This window comes from Sorex araneus, chromosome 5 (genome assembly GCF_027595985.1).
Source record: "Sorex araneus isolate mSorAra2 chromosome 5, mSorAra2.pri, whole genome shotgun sequence".
Classification (NCBI taxonomy): domain Eukaryota; kingdom Metazoa; phylum Chordata; class Mammalia; order Eulipotyphla; family Soricidae; genus Sorex; species Sorex araneus.
The window spans coordinates 156,111,087-156,136,749 of NC_073306.1; the positions used below are offsets into that span (position 1 = coordinate 156,111,087).

At 40.0% G+C, this 25,663-nt stretch overlaps 1 protein-coding gene across 2 annotated transcripts in view; it reads right to left on the bottom strand.

The window, feature by feature from the left end:
• Positions 1 to 25,663, bottom strand: part of KCNIP4 (potassium voltage-gated channel interacting protein 4) — a 540,146-nt gene that overhangs the window by 234,225 nt on the left and 280,258 nt on the right. The window contains exon 1 of one of the 2 annotated variants that reach the window (XM_004616543.2): positions 1,781 to 2,354. The exons of the other annotated variant lie outside the window; for it this stretch is intronic. Coding sequence (XP_004616600.1) covers positions 1,781 to 1,892 — 112 coding nt within the window. The 5' untranslated portion in view covers positions 1,893 to 2,354. Of the gene's footprint in view, positions 1 to 1,780; positions 2,355 to 25,663 lie in introns of those variants that run through there. 2 annotated transcript variants of the gene reach the window in all.

The following is a 25,663-nucleotide window of genomic DNA, read 5'->3' on the forward strand; positions in this document are numbered from 1 at the left end:
TAAATGTCTATGTTATCCATGTTGGCAATAAAATAACTATTGCTAGCTTAGAGAACTATAAAAGTTGATTTCCTCAAATACCTCCCTATGGCTATTCTTTAGAGATTGCTTCAGCTAGCTCGGAAACTAAGTCATCTTGAGCGCAGTATATGAAAGGTGGGAACTGTGGCTCAACTAAGAGAGTGAGAAATAAATAATGGAGATAATAGAAAGCAGATGTCAATTCTTCTAACCCCGAAAGTAGGAATAATCTGTTTTTTCTTGAAATCAACATCAAAGGCAAGGGGGGGGTGGAATTGAAAATAATGCAATATTGTTACATTGTGCTTGGGGAAGTTTACCTATGTACTATTTTCCTTCCAGAGGTTATGTAAAAAATGCATGCAATATGAGAAAACAGATAAATATAGGAGGTATTACTTAATCCCATTACAGTATTCTCATATGAGTCTGAGACAAATTTGTTAAAGATTGAGAACATGTATAAGAAAATATAAAAATTACATGAGAACTTCTTGTGCTCTTAGACTACTAATGAGTCCACTTTGTAGGAAAAAAAAGAGTTTCACAAGGTAAGAGAAAATGACCATTATTAAAATATTAAGAGAAACTACCTGGGTACCGGATATAATTTTGGATGATGTCATATTAGCAATCAGGACTTAGCTTCTGTAATTAAAGATCAGAAGCACAGACTACCTAAACATTTTCCACCATCCTCAGCTCACACAACATGAGAAGTGAATATTCAGGAATAATAGCAAGTAAAGTCCTTATCTTTACCAAAAAGAAAGAGCAACTGTAGCCCCAAGAACTGTTATTTTATTTTTTTTTTAATTTGAGAAAGAGAGTGTGCATATAGTATTAGTGTCTTATAATCAGGGTTTGCTTCAATTAGGGTATGCTATTTCAGTTAAAAATATCATGTAAACAAGCTACCCACATTTGTACACACATATGCAAATTGTTAAAATATATTCAATTTGTTTAAGCAAAGTTAATCAACTTCCTTTTCTCTTTCCCCTCCTTGAATAATAAAATTGATCTTGGTAGTCAATTCTACACTAGATGGATAAAATTTATTGATAACAATCACACGATTCGACCAACGAAAATGATCGAAGTGGCTCATTGGGAAATACAGAGAACAAAAAGACACTTTTGTTCATTGTGTTCAAGCACGCTTTTGCTGAGTACTCATGAACTCAATTCCGTAGCAAAACCCTACTCATTTTATATCATCACCAACATCCCAGCTCCACCCTCCTTCTTGCTCCTTCATAATGAGACACATAAACATTTCCCTCACAAATCAGGGTGCTCCTTTGGAGGATGGGTTCACTAATGACATGAAGATGTGACAGGTGAACCCCGCTCCACCGCCCCAGAAAAAGGGAGTAAGAAAAAAATATAAGTATTCTCACCTCTTAGTAAAGAGTTCTAACTCCTACCCCCCCATGCCTCCCCACAACTCCATAAATATATGGAAAATCCTGGTATTTAACCCCTGGTAGCGCTCTAAACTCAAGACAGCGTTCCGAGAGAACAATTAAGGCACAGTACCCCCTACCCTTCCAAAGTTAAACATCCGGGCACCTAGAAATGAACTGTCCGGTGCTAGATGGCTTCAGGTCAAGCATGCATGGTTCACAACTTTTACTTGGGAGGGGGAGGGTGTAGGGGATGGGGGAATCTTAAGCCCGCTCAACTTCAGCAGCATCTGTCTCCAAGTGCCGAAACAGCCCCGACCAAAGGCACAGACTGGAAGCGACCACTTTACCTTCGGAAAAATCAATCAGTCCCAGCAAATGAAGCAGCTTCAGAGACGCACATATAATCACAACAATGCCCACTGTTTGCAGTCCTTCCGACTCCCACTCGAGAGTCAGCATCCTTCAGGCTGGCAGAGCATCCCAGCCTCCGGACCCCTTCGGAGCCGAGGGAGTTAATTAGCAATTCCGAGCAACCTCTGGCTGGGAACAAAGGCTGGGGGCAAAGTGAGCGGCGGCTCCTCGTCCAAGTCCGGGGTAGAGTGGCGGCCCCCCGGGCTGAGGACCGGCCTGGGCTAAAGTCCAGCCTCTCATGCTGATGCTGACATCTGCCCGCCGGGGTTCCCCCAGCCACCACGCGCTGGGCCAGCGCCTCCTTGGACTTCAGAAGTGCCCGGGAAACATCTGTCGGAGAGCTGGAGACTTTGGCGGTGCCAGTGGAGAGCGGGGACCACTCCCAGGGAACTTGCCCCGGAGCGCCGCGCCCCGAGGATGCCCCGCCGGCTACGCGCTGCCGGCGCGGTACTTTGCTCTCCCGGAGCCTGGCTGGTCCCTGCTCGTGCCCCAGCAGCTGCTTCCTCCTCCCAGAGCTGGATTCCTCGAACCCGCACATCACAGTGCCCGCTGGGGAAACTGGGGCCGGGGGGAGGGGAGCTTGCAGAGAGCCCCCGTGGGAAGTACCCTGACCGTTTTGCTAGTGTGGGTGTCAAAGAGCTCGGATTCAGAGACTTTGGCAAGCAGGAGCATCACAGACCCCCTCCAAAAAGAAAAAAGACCCCAAATTCCACTCCTCGGGGACTGTTCTAGTCCCCACTAGACAACCTCGAGTGCGTTTTTAGGAAGAACTGCTTTAGCCCTTTTATGAACAAACGTGGGGTGGGATGTACAGGGCGCCCCCAGCAGGACCCAGCAAGAACCCTAATGTTCCCAACCTGCCCCGCTGGAGGGCGAGTATCACTCTGATCCTTCCTGGCCCAGTGCTACTCCCAACTCCACTGATCAGAAAAATCGCACTGGATACTAGTTAGAGACTCAAGCTATGAAGCATCAGATCCGAGAATTCAGTTTATGTTCTTCTTATTATTTTAAATGTATTTTTATTAAAATACTGTGATTTACAAAGTTGTTCACAATAGATATTTTAGGCATACAATGTACCAACCCCAATTCCACCACGAGTGTGACCTTCCCTCCACCAATGTCCCAGTCTGCCTCCCACCCTCAGGCTAACCCTTTCAGCAAGAACATAACAAATTTACTTCATATTGCTTGCCCCAAGAAAACTTGAAGGAATGGCATGTTATCAGAAAAATCTATCGAAAAGTCAATTTGTGATGATTGACTGTTATATGATTTTATACCATGTAAATAAAGAAGTTTTAATCACTGAATACAATATAATATAACGATTCTCTTTTATAAAAACACTGGCATCTATAACATATTGCATTCAATCTTATTTTGTATTTGGGTTTCATTGTGGTAATAATCATGTCTTCCCTGCCATGAATAAAACTTAAAAAAATTTTGTATATTTTATAATATAGTATTATATATACATATATATACAATATATGTAGTATATTGCATAGAATATTTTGGAATTTAAATAAAATAGATAATGCCTACAAATGTAAAATTTAGTAAGAGTGATAATTTAGAAATTTAAAAGGGAAAATCTAAAGAGACCTATAAAAGTACAGTGCTTTATCCTGAGAAAAAGAATATTGGCTTTGTACTAGGAAATATTACATTGTAAGTATGCTAAAAACCAAAGGATTCCTCCCCAAGGCAGCCTGGGTCCCACGAGCCTGGACATTCCCACAGGGAGCTCTGTCTGTCTGTTCCCAGCAGTTGATAGAGCTCTGTGGAATTGCTCTGTAACCTCTCTCTGCCCAGCACAGAGAATGGAGAAGAAGAGGATCAATCCACCAGGATCCTATACCTGAAGGATTTTCTAGAGCCCAGAAATGGCAGAGAAGTATGAGGTTTAAGAATATTATCTTGAAGCTGGAGGGATAGTGCAATAGGTACGGCATTTGCCTTGCACAGAGTTAACCAGGTTCGATTCCCAGCATCTCGTATGGTGCCCAGCACTGCCAGGAATAATTCCTGAGTGCAGAGTTAGGAGTAACTCCTGGACACTGCTGCATGTGACCTGAATAAACCAAAATAAAGAAATAAATACGAATATTAAAAATAGATAATGTCTCAGCAACCGCAGATCAAATACAGTGAGGTGGAACCTATTTGTCCATTGCCTACCAGCCGTGATCCCTGACTGCACAGGCAGGAATGAGCCCTAAGCACAGATGGATGCAGCTCCCGAACCCTACCCCCCATAAAAATGAGTCTCATAGTCCACCCAGGGGCATTTCCTGAATCCAATTCTTCCTTGGTGTTGACATTTCACCTCTCTGAAACTCTTTTAGTCTCTAAAGGTGAGGTGATGATCAATTTTAATAATTGATAGTAAACTACTCCAATTTATTTAAAGTTTTCCACTTGGAGGGGTCTGTGAGAATGAAGAGTGACGGTAATGATAGTTAACAATTACTCAGCATTGAGTACGACCCCTAAATTGCCTGGTGACATGTCAACCACGTTCTCATCCTCACACAGTTTATACAGGAAGGCTGTGGATCATTCTTATTTTATTTTTTGCGAATGAGGCTGGTTTGGGTCACGCCAGGCTGTGCTGAGAGACCTCTCAGGGCAGTGCTGCAGATCACTCCAGGGCTAGCCACATGCAAGGCAAGCACCTTACATGGTTCATCTTTCTCTCAGGCTCCCCATTTGTGGCGAGGAAAATTATGTTTAAAGAGTTAAACTTATTCAGGGGCTGGAACGAAAGAACCGCAGGTAAGGCATTTGCCTTGCACGTGGCCAAGTACCTCCAGGAGTAATACCTGAGTGCAGAGCCAGGAGTAACCCCTGAACCCCTGTGCATTGCTAGATGTGACTCAAAAAGTAAAAAGAATAAAGAGTTTAACTTATTTGTCAAAGACGTGGACACAGTATTGGATGGGTAAAGCTATTCATTCATATTTATTTATTGGTGCTAGGAGTTAGAAAGTAGGAGTAGCTAGGAATAGCTAGGGTCACTCTCCACAGGTTCGGACAAGCCTCATGCATTGGGGAGCTGGCAGAGGGACCCAGGTGTGTGGTACCCAGGGCCGAGATCTCCAAGGCTGCTTGGATTGGGACTGTGCCTCTTCCACCCAGATCCCCCATTTTCCAGTAGTTAGAAACACACTCAGAGACTGCCCCCAGCGCCGTATAATCCCATCAACAACCAACATCCAGAGACTATAAAACCAAGCTTCCAGAAGCACATGGCCACTCAACATCTAATAGCCTAGTTCTCCCTCTTAGACAACCTGACAAGCTACAGAGAGTCTATTGCCCACTTGGGAGAGCCTGGCAAGCTACCCATGGCATATTCATATACACAATACAGCAACAGATATATACATACCTCTCAGAGAGCCCGGCAAGCTACCGAGGGTATCCTGTCCTCACGGCGGAGCCTGGCAAGTTACCCATGGGGTATTTGATATGCCAAAAACAGTAACGTTAAGTCTCATCCCCCTAACCCTGAAAGAGCCTCCAATCATTGGGAAAGACGAGTAAGGAAAGACTGCTAAAGTCTCAGGGCTGAGTGTAATAGAGACATTACTGGTGCCCGCTCGAGTAAATAAAAATGAACAATGGGATGACAGTGATACAGTGATACAGGAGTTAGAAACTCTATGTGAATGATCAAATGGGAAATCACTTTCAAACTTATTCTTTGGGGGCTTACGGGCTACTAGGAGAAGCAGATATGAATCCAGCATACACAATAAATACACAAGATGCCGGATTAGGTTTCTCAGTAGTGGACAGCTGGAGAACAAGAAGGGAAAACCCATTCCTCCTGGGGAAAGAAGTGTTGTGGTAACAGGAGCCTGTACAGGAGGGAGCCATCAGGAATGGTGGCCTCCAGGCAGGAGAGATAGTCCAGCAGTCGTGGCACTTGCCTGGCACTCAGTAGAGGCTGATGCCACACATATCTGCCCATCCATTGCCAGGCGTGATCCCTGAGTGCAGGCCAGGAGGAAGTTCTGAGTACAGCTAGTCTGGCCTTCCACAATCTCTCCCCGCCCAAGAAAAACACAGCGTTCATCACTATTAGAAATAGTGTGTTGTACACCAGCTTTGGGGTAGAGCAACCTCAGTTAAAATCAAATCCTGGTTGGGTCATCAACTTGCGGTGGCCCTTGGAAAAATGGCTCTACTCTGAGTCTTGAAATTGTTCCAGATGGGGGTTGTTATTGCCTCCTGTTCAAGTCTCATAGGAGACTGAACTGGGACAGTGAAGAGATGAACTGAGCCCTGTGCTCCCCTGTTTCACACAGGGTAGCTGTGGAGGGGAAAATAACAGAAGTGCCAATTCTTTAGAAAGTATATAGAATGCCACTGTATAATAAGCATATACATACTAATAATATATAATTATAAATTATATAATAACAATAATATAGTTATCTCAGATACAAGACTCAGGATTCACACGAAGGTTTTCAGAGCCTTCCTTGCTCCAGTGCTCCTTCCATCATAAGAGGGAACTAAGAGAGAATGTTTAAAATACAAGTAAGAGATTATTCGCTATACGGAAAACTGAGAATTCTTACAGGGAAAGCAAAACAGTCCATGAGAAAATAAAAATGCATAAATTGAGAATGAAAGCTAGGCCAATATTGTCCATGTCCGGATACATTCATGAGAGGTGATCAGGGTTAGTGCCCACACATCAGACACTTTTAGGACTGATTTCCAAGAACCACACAAACTTGATGGCTTATGATTTGGAAAGTTGGCAGTTCGGAATGGTTTTCACCTGGCTAAGATCAAAGCACTTGGCAGGGATAATTTCTTTTGGAAGATTTCAGGAAAAAATGATTTTCTTGCATTTTCCTGTTCTAATATTGTTTGAACAATATTTGATGTGATTTGAGGTCATATCTGGTGGATCTTGGGGCTTACTCTTGGCTCTACACTGAGGAACCACTCCTGGTGGTGTTTGAGGGGACCATATGGGCTTCCGGGGATTAAATCTGGGTCCACTGTATGCAAAGGTAATGCCCTAGCTGTTGTACTATGGCTCTGGTTGGACAGATCTGTTTTGAGGGGTAGAGGTGGACTTCCCCAACTGTGATCAACAGTCCTGGAGTTCCTTCACAGGGATTCCTGGCCAACCAGATTTACTGTAGGGCTCTGAAGATGTAGCACTCCCAGGTTACCTGGGATACGTCAGTGGTGCTCAGAAAACTGTGTGGTGCTAGGGATAAAACCTGTATGTGCCTTAACCACTGTACTATCTCTCCACCCCCAAACTTGCCTATTTTGTGAAGACCTAGGTGAGAACCCTGGGTGAATCCTAGGTGAATTCTGAGACAGTTATACCAGAGAACTAGCATCTAGAGAATGAATGCCTGTTATGCCTTACTCTGCATGCCAGTGGCAGGCACTTATAAACCACTATATTCTTTGCTCAGCACCATTAACCCTTTTACTATCTCTCCAAAACTTGCCTATATTGTGTCTATTAGCATATGGGCTTTATTTTTTGTGGGGAGAAATCTTTATTCTCTGTACCGTATGGTTGCCATATATAACATAAACTCAAAAGGAAACACCAATTTAAATAATAGTGTCCTTATTAAATATTCTCAATATTTTCTTATAGAAAATATAACCTTAATTGAAGTCCATGAATAGAGACTTCACTTCATCAGGAACCACCAAGTTTAAGATGATCTGTGCACATACATGTGTTTGTGCTTAGTACACAGGAAAACATACTTGCCTTTGAAAAGGAAAGGACAGTTGCAATTAACATTGCTTTCCCTGGGTTTCCAACTTCTTCAAAATGACATTGAAAAATTATTGAAAAGGCACACTTCATGATGTAGAAGAGATTAGCTAATGATCAGCCAGAGGGACTCTATAAACTTTAATTTTAGCAGTAAAAAATAATTAAAAGCAGATCTGGAGTTTCCAGTGGGCCTGGAACTTAACCTGATATGATACAAGATAGAATCCTAGAGAAGACAAAATAGAGATGGTATTCTTGCTTTACAGTTTCCAGAAGGATCTCCAAAGATAAGAAGGAAAGAAATGGCATTCTTTCATAATTCCCTAACTAGTCCAGATACTGTAGGGTGGAGAAGATAAGAAATAAACTAAACTAAACTCTCTTAGTACCAATGGCTTCATTTGCATCAGATGGGGGGAAGAGCGTGTGCCATACTCAGCTCTGCTCACGGGTTACTCCTGACTCTGTCTCGGGCATCATTCCTGTCAGGGCTCTCTTTTCTCTCTTCTCTTGTTCAGAATCCTTCTTTGTTTTTTTCTTTATTCAATCCTTACCCTTTACAGACTGTTTACCTTATTTATTGAACTATGTCATCACTTGGGAGAGTTCTTGGTGATTAGAGAATTTTCATAATTAATTGTGAATGATGCATTTATGAATAGCACAAGATGGGTTTATTCTGTCATTCATGCATCTGAAACAACATGAATTATCTCAGCAGTGTCCAGAGTCAGAGATTAGCAAGAAACTTCTATTTTTTTTTTCTTTTAGTATGAAGGGTTCAAAAGAGAATTCACCAGACTGGAAATGCAGAGAGGTTGTACTCTGAAGTGTCACAGGTATCTGCGAGAGAGTTGAATGCTGATGTGCTGATAAGTATTTCTGGACAGTGGAGTGGCATAAGAGTGTTATTCTGTTTTCCTCAATGGCAGTAATAAAAACAAAAGTAACCAAAACAATGGAAGGGGAAAGAATCCAGAGAGAAGGTCAATGAGGAGGCAATTGCAAGAGCCTAAGCTGGTAGATATAGCGGGTTGCTGAAATGGATGGTGCTATGAGAGATGCAAAGATAAAACCTAACAGAAGAGTCTCAAGCAAAGGAGGAAGAGGGATCATCAAAAGTGATCGTCAAACACAGAAAATTTATTGTAACACTTCAGACTCTGACTACTGAATAGATTAAATCTTTGAAAATGTATTGAAATGATACTATGATTACTCATGGACTAAACAAGCAAGAGCTAGGAAGGTATAGAATAAAGACTGTTCTGGAAATGATAAGAACTTCTACTTGAGAAGTTTCCCTTACCATCTTGATTCCCAGGTCTTCTTGACTCAAATCTATCAGACTTGGGGGCAAAGGGCCCTCCTTGGGTCAGGCAGTTCTTGGGCCAATAAGTTATAGTCAGAAGGCAGATAAACCAGTATAGAAGCACACTAGAAACTCTTATTTGCCATCTAGAGTACATTTAGGAGAAAATCTTTGGGGTTTAGACAATCACTATCAGTCATCCCAGGATGATACTGGAAACAGAAATATGTAGGAAGATGGAAGCAATGAAATTTATAGAGATAATTTAGTCCAAGGAATTATCTCTAGGGTCAGAAGGAGTGACATGCAAAACTGATCATCTAATAAAACTTAAACAAGGTATGTTTATGTGTCAATCGAAGTGAGAACTGCAAAGAAAAACTGATCATTACACGAACCATAGAAACAGAATCACATGTGAAGAAAACATATGATGCTGACACTAAATAGCTCAGGGCATGGTGAATATGTTGTGTGTGCATATAAAAAGTGGGTATTTTTAGGCACGTGTATACATGCAGCCAAGTGGAATGTAGTGGAGAAAGGGAAAGGTGCTGTTTGAGTGGAAATTTTATTTTGTTATTTTTACATGCTATGATTGAACCTAGGTCTCATGCATATACTTTAATGATGAGCCAGCCACAGTTCTGGACCAACTATTATTCCTTTGCTCTTCCATTCAATGTATGACAACTCTGAACACATATATTTTTAGGCATTCAGTATGTTTGCACATTGACACGGGGCCTGGAGACACTGTCAAGTGAGATAGTTGTGCCTCTCTTGATGCTTATAGTCCAAAGAAGAGTGAAGGAAGTCAAGCATAAAGGAAATAAACCCTACAATTATTTAATATTGTACTGAGGACCTTAATAGATCAGCATGGAAGATTCCTGACCCACACTTGAGTTAGGAAAATTTTGCTGGGAAAAATAGAAATTATCTGAGTAAGGATCTTACAGATAAGGAAAATCAAAGGTGAGTGAAATGTTAAGACAAAGGTGTATGCCACCCTTTGAGACAGAGAGACCCGACTGCATGTTAGACACTGCAAGAGCTCAGGGCTCTGTGTGACTTTGTTTGGGCAGCAGCGACACAGGGTGGAAGGTTTGTGTGAAAATAAATTGTATTTCAAGATAAGAGGCTGCTGAGATAAGCAGAACCCAGTTCACAAAGGCTGTCTAGGCATGCCAAAGGAAAAGGCTGTTTTATCTTGAGAGCACTAGAAAACCAATGAAGGATTATAAGCAGAAGCATAACAGGAGCAAATTGTACCTTAGAAAGATCACTTAGATTGCTAAGCACTGACTGGGTGTTTGGATGAATGGCAAACACAGAGACTAAGTGAGAGGTTGATCCAAAAATCTAGTTGAAAGATAAATTAGGAATATCACCAGCTGGTTGGAGAGAGTTGAAAATCTGTGAGAAAACACCGAGGAGATGATATCTCTAGATATTTGAAACTGCTTAAGCTAAGATCGAGGAGTTCAGCATTATGTCACATTCCCAGAAACAACAACAAAACTGCTTGCATGCATATTTGATATAAGAAGTAATTTTAACAACAGAACAATATATGTACAACTTCCTAATGGGAGATAAGAGAGAAATCAGGCACGTATATCACAACTTAAAATTTGCTAGTACAGGAAACTCCTTCTTCCCAGAGCTTATATCTCTACCTCTAGAGTATTTAGTCAGTATTAACCACAGGAGCAAGATAAAATGGTGTAGAAGAATCAGATGAGCACTTATTCACAGTCACTTGTAGCCAAATGTTTTTGCCGAGTGAAAACATTTACCTGTCATTTGCTGAGTGAAAACATACACCTCTGCATGTCAAAAGGTGAATTCTCCAGGTAGGTATATGACATCTTATGTAATGCCAATAGGAGATTTTCAGGTTACATATACATATAAACAAATTCATTTGTCCTTCTCATAGACTCTTCAGAGTTTGATCAACATCTCCCTGTCACTCTCCTGACTAAGTCATCATTCTTTTTTCTCCCACAACTTTGTCCGAGTCATTCATCTATATATGGCTTGCTCTGCTATATTTTACCTTATAGAAATATTAGACACAATAAATATCCTTAAGCACAGGTTAAAATACGCAAATTTCATGTCTGAAACCTTCCAAGTATTCTTATTTATTTGAAGATAAAATTTATTTAAAATGCATTCTAGTCCTTTTGATAAATGTTTAATTTCTTCTCTCATTGGGTCACTTATTCATATGATCCCGTTCTACTGGTCTTTTTAATGTGCCATGCTCATATCAAGCACATTCCAACCTTAGGGCCTTTGCACTTGTGCTTCCTGTAGCTGCTCCAATGTTTTTAAGATTTTTGCATGCCTCACTTCCTTGGCAGTAGTCTGGCTCTCATTATTAACTTATATATCCCAAAAGACTGCCTCAAATTGCATTCTCTGACTTCCAATTCCCTCTCACCTCTTCCAAATCCTTTTAATCTTCCTAGAAATAAAACTTCCCTCTGTCATAAAGCCTACATATTTCTGTGTTTATTTTATCTTCCACAGTTGACTTTAAATGCCATTAGGCAGAATTTTTTATCAGCTTCATTCACTATCTCCAGAGCTGAGAGCAGACTTGACATACAGTAGACACTAGAAAAAGAACTGATGAATGTTGCTGACATAAGGCACTCAGAGGAACAAATATTCATTCATATGCTCCTACCATTTCCCCTTAATTAACAGTCATCTTATGAAACCTTTAAATATTTTATACTTAAATGAAACTAGAGAATAAATTTCAAATCTTCTATAGAAGAAAACAATATAAAATTCGAATGACTAATGAGGAAAGTTAACACGTAACAGGTAAAGTTTTAAAAAAGTCTTTGCGTGATAAGAATAGATCATTCATTTGCCTTTTGAGAACTTTGGACTCTGGAATTGAGAGCTTTTAATGCCTAATTGTTTTGTTGCTTCTCTCTTTGTGTTTTGAGTATTTCAATAGGTTTGGGGGATATACATTTAGGATTTAAAAGGTTGAGTGGAATTAATCTGAATATTGAGGAAGGGAGAAAAATGGTCATTATTTCTCCTGATTTTTATTTCTTCAATGATCAAGATTCTGTGGATAAAAATGGGGGGGGGGGTAGAATTAGAATTAGACCTCCAAGCCTGCTGGGATCGGGACAGGGCCTCTTCCACCCAGATTTCCCATTTTCCAGTAGTTAGGCGGTCACACCCAGGGCCTGCTCCTGGCACAGTGTAATCCCATTAATGGCCAACATCCAGAGACTTAAAAGCAAGTTCCCAGAAATTCACAGCTGCTTCACAGCCTCTTGTTATCTTACAGCCTACTTCTCCCTCTGGGAGAAACCACCAAGAATTTCCTGCCTACATGGGAGAGCCTCACAAACTCCCCATGGTGTATTCATATGCCAAAACCAGTAACAATGCTGGGTCTCATTCCCCTGACCTTGAAATGTGGCATCATTGGGAAGAACGAGTAGAGAGTGGCTTCTAAAATCTCAGGGCTAAGATGAATGGAGATGTTACTGAGACCGCTCGAGAAAATTGACGATCAACGGGATGATGATGAGACTTAGAATCAAAGAAATCACCTGCCTTAAAAAATGACAGTAGTCTTTTACTGAGTGCATACTTTGCTTTGATCTGATGGTAGAAGAGTCCTCACATTATTTTGCTTAACTTTCATAAACACTCTTTGAGGACATATTATCTGCAGTTGGCAGATTAAAAATGGTTTAAAGTGCTTTCTTCTTAGCAAAGCATTTCTTGGCTCTGAGATCCAAACTAATCTTCTTACACCACTTCCTCAAAGAAACAGGGCTTGTTTGTTTCTTGAACCACTCCTTCTTCTAGCTCTAAAATAGAGACATTTTTTCCTAAGAATTTTTTTTTTTCCACAAAAGGTTATTTGGTTTCCAGGTAAGTTCCTTAAAACTCTGCAACACAACACAGCTGAAAGATCAGGATTGTTTCTATGGAAATGAAAACATGGAACACTAAAATACCTGCTTAACAAATCAACTTTGCTGATTTAAACGTGTCCCTCTACTTTGAGGAGAGAAATAGTGGTGATGTGCAGTTCCTCAGCATATTCCTTTTATCATAATTTCAGATAGCATTGGACCATCTTGTATTTTTGGTTATCACTGGAGAACAAAAGGTGTACTGTTTCCTACTGTGCAGATGTAACTAATAAACCCCAAAGCCAATTTCTCCACTCAGACACTGCAGATTTCCATGCATCTGCAAAAGCCAAATATGGATATAAGCATGTTAACCCAAACAAACTATTTTTCATGTAAAATAAATCTGGGGCATGTTTTTCTGAAATCTAATGCTTCTTGTATATAAGTCTCATGGGAAAAGGCAAAAATGGGGTAAATAGTTTATACTGCCCTCACTGGCACTGCCCTATTCCATCCAAAGTTTGATTGGGATGATCTCATCTTTCTCTCTTTGTCGCTTCCTGAGAGTGAGGTATTTAAAAGAGACAAGAACTCCTGCTAGCCTGTTTGGAACAGAGTTGTCTCTAGCAGCTGTGCTACCCAAAGCAATACCTGGCAGCTTCTGAAAAATGCAAATGCTCAGGCTCATTCCAGAGCTACTGAATCAGAATCTCTGGGGTGGGCTGCTTCAATATGTTTTGCAAATTGTGAAGCTCCCCAGGTAATGAGATGTAGGCTAAATTTGCAAGGCATAAAGGGAAGCGAGTCAATGTTGATCTAGAAGAATGTAATGCAAGTATTCGTAGTATCACTGGATAAAGAATTATTGGGGGCTAAATCATTGAACTTCTCTGCCTTTATACTCTTTCTAAGTAAAATCAAGAACTGGAACTATCATCCTTGAACTTTTTCTATTTGTAAGTTTTTTTGGAGGCCACACCCAGAAGTGCAGGTGGAGAGCACTGACCTGGGAGTCATGGGGAGGAGGTAGAGGACACATGCTGCTAGGATCACATTAAGGACCTTGTTCATGTTAGACATGTGATAGATCACTTGAGTCTTATCCCCAGCCCCTTGACATGCTTCTTAATCTAACATTGGAGTACTGTATGGTTACCTGGTGCTATTACATATGGTGCTCACAACAATGAAAGGTTCAGTTACTGTTATATGATTCACATATATTTCAGCTAGTATAATAGTATTTCATAGCATTATGAATGATCCCATAATTATTTTAATTCTATAATTAACCCATACCATCATAAAATTATATTGCAAATAATGTGCATAACATTCTCTTTCCTTGTGTCTTTATTATTTTTCCCTGCCCCCTCCTTGCGTTTTTATTATTATTATTTATTATTTATTATTATTTATTATTATTCTTATATTTTTATTATTATACCTCACATTGACCACGTTTTTTCTCAGGAGTCTCAATAGACTCCCTATTGCCCCTTAGCTGTGGTTATTTTGATATGAGTAATAAGAAACCCTGGAGAGTTTATTTTTACCAAGGTATCAAAAAAATGACATGGTTGAATTTGAATGCAGGTCTGATTTAAAAAATTCTTCCTTGTCAGTTTTCTATTAAAGTACATTAAACTATTAAAATATTTCCTTTTTTTCCTCCAGGACTATCTTCTAGAACTACTATCTTTTATCAGTGAAAACAACAACAACAAAAGTCCACTTTAACCACAAAACAGGAATAGGGAAATCAGGCAGTTTGTTTCCATTAAGAATATAAAGCAATTACTTTGAATACATTTAACACATATATTGACTTCATGTAAAAGGCACTCTAGCTAAGACTGATCAATAAACAAGGCTGGTAGTAGTACTAGACTGCTGATTTATTGACAACTCTGGGATGTTTTGTTCCTACTTAAAACAAAAATCATAAAATGGAAGATGTAGAGAACTTTGGGAAGCTTAAAAAGGTAGGAGAGGGCAAAACAAACCCTTATAACCAAAGTGATCAAATAATTTGTCTGAGTCAGTTCTGGCAGCAATGTGACAAGGATATATTTGATTGACCACAGGAAGGGGTGTTATTTATGACCTTGTTTGATTTTATTAATGAGAATCTATCCATCTACCTATCATTTATCAATATTAGGTTCTTGAGTCACATATAACAATGCTAAAGGCTTCCTCCTAAACTTGTATTTTGGGACCACATGGTGTCAGGAATTGAACCCATGTCTACAAAGCATGCCCCTTAGCCCACCGAACTATCTCCCTAGCCCCCCCAATTCCAATGTTATTGTTATGAGTGGTCACATATTCACATGTCCATGTTCAAGTGGACTGAATACGGAAGATGTGGTGTGGCAGTCTTAAAAGCAAAGCAAGGATTATTTAAGCTTATAAAGTTAAGATGGTTTTTCTGGACAGAGGCTCAAGTATAGGAATGGGATTCTGGAACCAAATGATGTGCTGGATGAACTGTTATAAAATCCCATAGTATTAAGACTTAAGAAGTGTGAAGCAGGAAGCAGTTGGAAACAAGGCTGGTAGATATGGAGTGACCAGATAGAAAACTGAATATCTCATTCTACAGCATTTGCAATTTATAAAGAAGAATTTATGCAGGGAGTGACATGGATTAGTTTGTATCTTAGTTTCCTCTGCTCCTGAACCCTCAACAGATGGGGTTAAAAAAAGAAAAGAAAGGTATACAGAATCCAGGACTAAAGATAGAAACCAGTTATATTCCTAATATTCCAGGCTAAAGATCAAAAACTATACAGGTCTACTAACAATGCGATAGAGAAGAACCAGAAGAGTTTTGGAGAGCATGACCTTAGGAAAAACAATCAGTTCTTTTAGAAATAAACTGTGTTTATTTGGAAACAACACAGTAGGAAAGAGGGAGTATAGCTGAGTGCATTCAGGACCGTTGTTTTGTGTAGGTGTGTCCAAATACTGCTCCTGAAAACCAAAGGTAACAGCTCCCTGTTTATCCTCCACAGCTCCTCCCTTCCCATCTTTCTTTCTAATATATACAAAACACATTGGATTTCTGTAGCATACTCATATATGCGGAGGTGCTCTCATTCTAGACTCCTGCCTACATTTAAATGTTTTCTGAGTATTAATATTTACAAAATGTAAAATGATGATGTTTGGGTGATTATTAAATAACAAGGAAGAGGGTAACTCCCATAATTCTATGTTGAAGGATAGATATGGAAGACAAAAAAAAGAATAAGGAGGAATGCATTTGATCATATTCAAATAGTGAACCGAAGATTGAGGTCACTGCCTCACAGGATCATCAATATAGAGTTATGATGCACAGATTGTCAAGACAGCTGTCCATTGGCCAAAATAATTGCAATATGTGAGAGTACCTAAGGCAAGACCGTACATGATTAAGGTTAGGGTCTTGGAGAACATTACAGCGGAGAAGGAGGATTTTGTATGAAAAGAGAATAGACAATTGGAAGGAGAGTGGAAACTCTGTTCCAAAAAAGCTTGTCATACTTAGGAGAAAAAATTATGTTCAGCTCTATACAGGCCCTGAGAAAGAAAAATCTAATTTTATTACTGAAAAAATTTATTACTTTTGGTGTCTTTGATTGTGAAGATCAGTATGAACAGAAGGTCAAGTACATATAGATACACATCTATCAATCTATCTACCTATCCCTATTTATAGATATGCCTATAAATAAAATAAGTGTAACACAAAACATAGCATCAGCAGAGCAAAAATAATTCACAAGTATCTGTGATGATTGATGGAATGTCTCTGAACGTGGAGTGATCAACAAGTGGTTGTTTAGTTCTGGATTAGAGAAAACTTGTTAACTCATGTGAATAACGTAAGTATAGCCATTTTCATATTAAACTTATTTATTTTATGGGAATTAATTCAATAATGTAGCTGAAGCCTCCTTGAAAAACACCAGGGTTTCTCAAATAATAGTGTTAACTGCAAAATAGTCTTACAAGACTTAACAAGTTTTTTCTGACACCCATCTGATGGCAGAGAAGGCTCACTCCTTACCAAGGCAAAGTTAGCTACATGCTTCATATTTGGCACACATATTACAGATTTTCTACTGCCAGTAGAATATATTTTGGCAGTTGAGCCATGATGTAGAAAACTACCAGTCATTCTTGGAACATTCCTACTTTTTTCTATTTAGTTGAGTGCTTTATAGATAAATGCCAAAGGACCTAAACATAGGAGTTATTAATTATTTTACTTATGATCAGTTTACATATATACATATATATTTATATGTAAATTCTCAAGTACCTGTATTTGAGAATTTATAAATTTATGTCTTGAAAATTTGTATTTAATACTTATTAATAGGCATCCTGAAATTATTGTGTGTATCGAGACAGGTATCTTTACTCTTCAGTATATAAATTTCTTGAGAACTCAGACTAAATAGCTTCCAAGCATACTGAATGGTGGTACAAGTTTGATGAATTTCACTGTGAATGTGGCTTGGCACAACTTTATTTGAAAACGGATTGATCAAATTCGAGGAAGCTAGTTTTCAGCATTTCTGCATGGCTTGAATATAGAGTGACTTTAGGCTTAGTGAAAGAGAAAGATTAGGTTTTCACTTAGTTCCACAGATAGCTTTCAATTCAGTTCTAATAGTAGCCTTATCCCGAAAGCATATTATTGTGAACAATTATCCACAAAAGTACTTTATCACCTGACAACATTTTTTCCTGAAATTTTCATGCTCATAGATCATTTTTTTTCCTTTTGTGAGGTGATTATATTAATCAACTAATAATGAAGAGCATTATTAATAATGGGGGAAACTGAGATATAGGGAGGTTAAATTTCTTTCCCAGGGACAGACTGAACTAATACAACGAAGATTTTAATTGCAGAACTTTCTAATTTGTAAGTTTGTCAAGAACAAGTATTTGTTTGCCATCTTGTATATTGCTGCAGACAGCTCTTGTGTGGAGTAGCAGACAGGACTAAGGCAGCATCTATTACTCCTTTGCGCCCCCCCCCCCCAACTGTATTTCGGTAGAGTAAGGCAAACACTCAAGCATTAACAAGTAGAGAAGGGAAACTGATGCTTCACAAGTACCACAAAGAAAACAAATACAACAAAGTGATAGAATTCAAGTTGCTTTCCCCAAGTTTCTTCAGAAGGAATTTTTTTTCCTGCCCTTATAAAGACATGGCATTAGCATATTCTACACAAATGAAGGCTAGTGGCAAAGTACCTAAGAAAATAGTCTCTCAGCTTCAAAATATGTAAGATGGGAAGAACTCTCATTTGATCTTCTAATCAAATGTTCCTTATTTTATGTCTTGAGTGTCACCTTCAAGGGCACCTACTGATGGGAGAAACAGGTCAGATGATAAATGATTGCATTATAGATGAAGGACTATGATGAAGAGCTGCTCTGTAATCTACAGGAACATAAAAATCAAAAGGAGTTTGCTGTGGGCAGAGTATGTGTTTCTGCGGGGGGGGCGGGGGAAAGGTGTGACTTCATCTGGGCTGATCTAGAAGGAGAAACAGGCTTTTGTTTGAAATATAAAATAGGGCGCCTGGGACAAAACATGACTGCCACTGCATGGAGGCAAGGAAGAGCAGGACACATCCAGGTATGTGGTCCACCTGAGTTAGCAGGGTTATGAACAGTGATTGGCAGGGGATGTTTCAGCAAAACAAAAATTAGTTAGAGGGCGAGACCTTACACCAAGCTCTTCTCTCTGTGTTTAAGGATCAAGTAGCTGAAAATACTCCAGATGGGTTCCCTGGCTGTGTCTGTCTGGTTTTCTTCCCTTCTCTTTCCCTGCCACCCCTGCTTCCCCTCTCCCCTTCCCTTCTGGTCCCTCCTCTCTCCTCCACTCCCTTCCTTTTCCCTTCCCATATCTGGGCCACTCCTGGCCAGTGGATCACTCCTGCTGAAGCTCTGGGGACCATATGTGGTACTAGGGATTACACCTGGGTCAGCCACATGCAAGGGAAGCACTGTACCTGCTCTACCATCTCTTTTCCAGCTCCCTGTCTCTCCCCCGTGCCCACAATCTGGATGTTTAAGCTATCTAGATAAATGCAGTGCAAAGAACCTGTTTAAGTTAGTGGTTCTCAGACCATTAGAGTCCCTAAAAGAATTTATTATACATAAATTTAAGGACTGGTGTTTTCATCCCAGAACAGTAGTTTTCAAGCCTGAGAATGCAGTTTAGACATGTAAGGTCCTAAGGAGCAGGGAGATAGTATTGCAAGTCTTTGATTTTAGAAGGATCTTCAGGGAAACTGAGTCCTCCCAAAGGCTCCAGGTACTGCCTGCCCAGCAGAATTTGCTCAAGAATCAGTCATTCACAAAAGGAGAAGGCGTGAACAGGAACTGATGCTAGGTGTATCAGTGTCCATGTTTTAGGGTTTAATAAAGGTCATTTTGCAAGGAAAGCAGAGGAAGAGCATGGAATGATTATGCAATCAGTATCTGGAGTCTAATAGAAAGATTAGAAGTTAATGGGGCCCAGAGCACCCCTTTGTAATTATCTCAGAAGAGAACAATAGAATCAGAGGGAAGACCTGATTTTGAACGGTCCCACATGGCAGCCATCTGACGAGACCGCTACCCTGAATCATGCTTTGCCTTGCTTTTTCGTAATAACACCTGAAGCACGCTTGTTTGTTCTATAAACCTTACTTACACAAAGCTCCCCTTCCCAGACCCCAGGGGTTTGCCAGAGAACAGTTAGTTTAATTGGAGCTCATCTGCTTGTGTTCCTAATGAGTCCCCCTTTTCAGAGCCTGCTCTTAGTTTGAAATAAAATGTCCCCCTGTCTCCATGATTAAAAACCCGTTTAAGCCTTAGATATACAGTAGCTGCCAAAATGTTTCAACCAAGCAATCCAGCTCAGAATTGAGGCCTGCAGGCAGGATGGAAATAAACAAAACTGTTGATTGCTCAAGCTTTTAAAGGAAAATATTATAGCCAGTTTATCCAAGTCATAATTTGCTAAAAATTGAAAGCAACAACAATGAAACTTCTGAATTGCATTTATTTCTTAAGGTTTTCTAATTTTATCCCCAGTAGAACACGTCCACACCCTCTACACCCTCCTTTTGTTTTGATCCTGGTTTTTCCTTGGCAAGCACGATTAGTAATTTTGAGGGATTCATACCATTAAGCCTAAACAGTGTATCTTGATAAAATTTGGCTGTTCTCCTCATCCAAGAGCTGAACTATCTATAAAATGTCTTTGTTAAAAAAACAAACCTCTTCTTTACATAATTTAGTGATATTTATAGATCAGAATAAGCACAATTTCATCTTATAGTTTGGGTATTTTTCTTTTAGGAAATTGCAAGATGTTAATCACTTTCTCTAGGAATTGCTTTCTTTAGGAGAGACATTTAAAGTAATTTAACTCCAATCACCTTCATCCTCTAAATTCAGTTCACCCTGAAGGCACAGATTAGAATCTGGATATCTACTGCCTCTTTTATAGATTTTATGATCCAACTAGAACGCTAGAAAAACACTAGAGAAAGCAAAGTTTACAAGGAAAATAAAAACATATTTTCTAGATCACTGTAATAAAGTAGAATCGAATCCATTTGTTCATTGATCCATGATACTTAGCCATTTGAAAATCTGACTAAAAGTGCACATCTTCATAGAAAAGGTAAATAAACATATACACCTGTTCATACTCAACATAAGCAGAAGAAGCAATAGCCAGCTCAGTGAATGTTCAATGTTCAAGACTCCAAAAAACTTGCTCATGATCAGGAGATTGCATAGCAGGTAGTGTGTGTGTTTGTGTTTGTGTGTGTATGTGTGTGTGTGTGTTAACCATACCTTATTAACCACGCCACAATCCTCATTCAATCCCAGAACCACATCATCTCTGAGCATCTCTAGGTGCAGTTCAAGAGTTCCCAATCACCAGTGGAATGACTCTGTCAGTCCCCAGAACCTTAGGGCTAGAGCAGCATTGAAGTCTCAGGTCCTCGCATTAAACCAATGGCCCAGCTGGCTGAGACTCGCCTTCTGAATTCTATTTGGGAGACCCTCCCCAAAATCCAAATCAAATAGATGAATGAACAAATCAATGAATGAGTGAAGTTGCTGGATGGATTTGTAGAGCTCTCAAGGCTAGGTTCAATGAACTCTGCATTCAGAGTCTCCATCATGAATGAAAATCACCATGACACCAGATTTTCTCTCTTCTTTTTCCCCTGCCCCTTGAGACTTTTTGCCCCACTTCTGCATACAGGGTGGGATATCGTCTTCCTCCTACACAATTAAATTCTAGGAAAATTGAACAACTTTGATTAGGCTTCCATGTAGAACGTTGCAATCACTCCATGAAGATGACTGTAAATGGAAGTTTTGGTTGTTTATAAAGTCTTCTCTAGTGCATTTAATTATAGTCTCAATTTTCTTCTACATATCGATTGAAATATGCTTTAATTTATCTTCATTCTCAGGAGACATCATTCCTCCCTCATTTCTCAAGCACCTAAGGCATTCTGGACATAGCCTGTAACTGAAGACTGCACGCCAGTTTCCTCGGGGGTCGAGGTTGTCTTCTAACCTAGAACTTCTCCAGATATGACTCATAAAAGACATTTCAAGGGTCTTTTAGTAGGAAAAGAAAATTTGTTCTTCCTGTTAACCACTCAAATATTCTGAGTCTACACAATTCAAAGACCTTGATTTGCTTACTTATTAGTCTGCCTAAAGATAAAAAGAAGGGCGACTTAAATAATAGAGAATCAGGGGCTGGAGAGTGAGTCCACTGGGTAGGGTACTATTTTGCATGCAGAGAAGCATGTTGGATCCCTGGCACCACATATAGTCCCCTGAGCTCACCAGGAGTAAAATTTCTGAGCACAGAGGTGGGAGTAAACCTTGAACACAGCCAAATGAACAAAGAACAAAGCAACAGAACTTCCATTCTCACAGTGGTCTGAAAAGTCAAGCACTGACGTGCTGGTTTATCTAGCTCTTGATGAGAGCTGTCTTTCTTTTAGAGGGCTGGTGCCTTATGAATGTCTATACATGGCCTTTGAGTGTCTGTGTGTGCCTGTGTGTGTGTGTGTACAGCAGAAGAGCATGAACTCATTATGGTCTTAAAGAGTCTCTAATTCCATAAAGAGGTTCTACCTCTACCAATTACTTGCAAAACCTCCACTTCATACTATTGTCTCTTCAGGGTTAGGGTTCTTAAGAGGGCTCAAACATTCAATCCCTAACACATTGTCACTGGAGGTAAGATAAAATATATATATATATATATATACATATATACATATATATATATATTGTTCTGTTTATTTTCTGTTTCTGAGCTACACCCAGTGGTGCTCAGGGATGGGTCCCAGGATGCAAACCTGGGTTGGCTTCATACAAAGCAAGTGCCTGACCTGACATACTATGTCTCTCGTCCCAGAATCAGGTTTTCTTTTAAAGGTAGATGTACACAAGCTCTATCTCAAAAGCCTTTTATCAAATCCTAAAAACAGTAAGAAATGTCTCTGAAGATTTCCATCTCACTTTTGTTCCTATTTTATTGCTTCCAGATTTTCATGTTAGAAATGAGGACTCTGCTGTTAGAAGTTAAATAAATTATCTCTGATAAAAACTGGGAAAGAGTAACAAAGGAATTCTCCCCTTGCCTCAGTATTAGGGCTATCATATACTCCTGGATGGGCTGGATGTGTGAGTGCCTCCTGGAGGTGTTTAAACACCAGCATCTTGTTCCATGTATCCCTATCATGAAGATACAGTCTGACTACAGATTGAGCCACTCTTCTCCTTTTCTTTGAAACCCTCCAAAGGAGACTCAAAATTATGGCCTATTTGATGCAGCTCATGTCACTGCCCTTTTATGATAGGGAAGACTCAGGAGGCCTTTCATATGTGACAGTGATCTTTCATGTCCCAAGACAACGTAGCACCCTAGAAAGCAACAAGCAGATCCAGGCATTGGACTTTGTCTGACAAAGGTAATTATTAGCAAATACCTAGTGCTTCTTCGACGTGTCTCTCACTTATTAAGTATTGAGGTGCTGGACGATCTCAGAAGCCACGGGAGACACAATCAAACCCTGCAATCACAGCCCTATAAAGTACCAGACAGCATCTTTGATTCCTTCTTGCAAGACTTGATAGCAACATCATTCCTCAGACCTTTCACTTAAAGAACCCACAGCTGAAAACAAGGCTAGTGCTCATGGATAGGGAGAATCAACATTGTCAAAATGGCAATACTCCCCAAAGCACTATACAGATTCAACACAATCTCTATAAAGATACCCATGAACTTCTTCAAAGAAATGGATCAAGCTATCCTGAAATTCATATGGAATAACAAATGCCCACGGATACCTAAAACAATTCTCGGGAAAAAGATCACCCTCCCCAACCTTACACTTTACTACAAAGTGGTAACAATTAAAACAGCATGATACTGGAACAAAGGCAGAGATGCAGACCAATGGAACAGGGTAGAATATCCCTAAACACAACCCCAAATGTATGATCATCTAATCTTTGATAAGGCAGTAAGAAATGTGAAGTGGAGCAAGGAAAGTCTCTTCAACAAATGGTGCTGGCACAACTGGCCAACCACATGCAAAAGAATGGACTTAGACCTCGACCTGACACCATGCAAAAAAGTCAGATCAAAATGGATTAAAGACCTCAACATCAGACCACAATCCATAAGGTACATTGAAGACAAAGTTGGCAAAACCCTTCACAATATTGAAGCTAACGGTATCTTCAAAGATGACACGCAACTGATCAACCAAATGGAAATAGAGATAAACAAATGGGACTATATTAAACTAAGAAGCTTCTGCACTGCAAAAGACACAGTGACCAGAATACAAAGACAATCTACAGAATGTGAAAGGATATTCACCCAATACCCCTCTAATAAGGGGTTGATATCAGGGGTATGTAAAGCACTGGTTGAACTCTACAAGAAGAAAACATCCAACCCAATCAGAAAGTGGGGTGAAGAAATGAACAGAAACATTTCCAAAGAAGAGATACGAATGGCCAAAAGGCACATGAAAAAATGTTCTGCGTCACTAATCATCAGGGAGATGCAGATCAAAAGAACTATGAGATACCACCTCACACCACAGAGAATGGCACACATCCAAAAGAACAAAAACAACCGCTGTTGGAGGGGATGTGGGGAAAAAGGAACCCTTCTACACTGTTGGTGGGAATGCCGACTTGTTCAGCCCTTCTGTAAAACAATATGGACACTTCTCAAAAAATTAGAAATTGAGCTCCCATTTGACCCAGCAATACCACTTCTGGGAATATATCCCGGAGAAGCATAAAAGTATAGTCAAAATGACATCTGTACTTATATGTTCATTGCTGCACTGTTTACAATAGCCAGAACCTGGAAAAAACCTGAGTGCCCGAGAACAATGACTGGTTAAAGAAACTTTGGTACATCTATACAATGGAATACTATGCAGCTGTTATAAAAGATGAAGTCATGAATTTTTCATATAAGTGGATCAACATGGCAAGTATCATGCTAAGTGAAATGAGTCAGAAAGAGAGAGACAGACATAGAAAGATTGCACTCATCTGTGGAATATAAAATAACAGAATAGGAGACTAACACCCAAGAATAGTAGAAATAAGTACCAGGAGGTTGACTCCATGGCTTGGAAGCTGGCCTCACATGCTGGGGGAAAAGGCAGTTCAGATAGATAAGGGAGCATAAAGTAAGCTCTGGTTGGGGGATTGGGGGACCTACTTGGGAGGGGAAATGCATGCTTAAAGTAGACTATAGATTGATCGAACATGATGGCCACTCAATACCCCTATTGCGGACCACAACACCCAAAAGGAGAGAGAGAGAACAAAAGGGAATGCCCTGCCACAGAGGCGGGGATGGGTGGCAGGGGGGATGGGATTGGGAGGTGGGAGGGATACTGGGTTCACTGGTGGTGGAGAATGGACACTGGTAGATGATGGGGTGATCGAACATTGTGTGAGAGAAACACAAGTATGAAAATGTGTAAATCTGTTACTGTACCCTCATGGTGACTCACTAATTAATAAAAAAAATTTTAAATTACCAAATGAAAGAAAGACAACCCAAGGAATTTTTAAAAAATCCATTTTGGGAGTGATAGATCTGTGTATTACCTTGGTTGTAGCAGTAACACAAGTAGATACAAAGATCTAAGCTTACTAATTGCATACATTGCATGGCTTTTTTGGTTTTGTCTTAATTTGTGTGTGTGTGTGTGTGTGTGTGTGTGTGTGTGTTTGGGTGAGTGCACAGGGCAGGGTTTAGAGATTATTCTTGTTTCTGTACTCAGGGCCCAGTCCTGGTGGTTCTCTGGGTACCTTATGCAGTATGAGGGGTCAAACTGGGATCTACTATGTGCAAAGCACACGCCTTCGCCCCTATACTGCTTCTCCTGCCCAATATCTCCCCTTAACCTTTTTCCTGTGAGAGGGTGGTTTAAGGCTACACTGAGCAATGATTGGTGGGTACTCCTGCCTCTGTTCTCAGGTGGGACCCCTGGCAGTGCTTGGGGAACCATATGTGGTACCTGAAATGGAACCAGTGTTAGCAACCCTAAATGCAAGGCAAGCATCTTAAGTTGTGTAAATCCCTCTGGGCCCTTGTTTTAAATAGTTTTCAATAATTATGTCTCAAAGAAGTTCCACAATGCTTAAAAAATAGAACTAATATCTCTAAACCATGCATGGTGCCTTCACACAAAGTCTCATGGAGGAAACACATAGT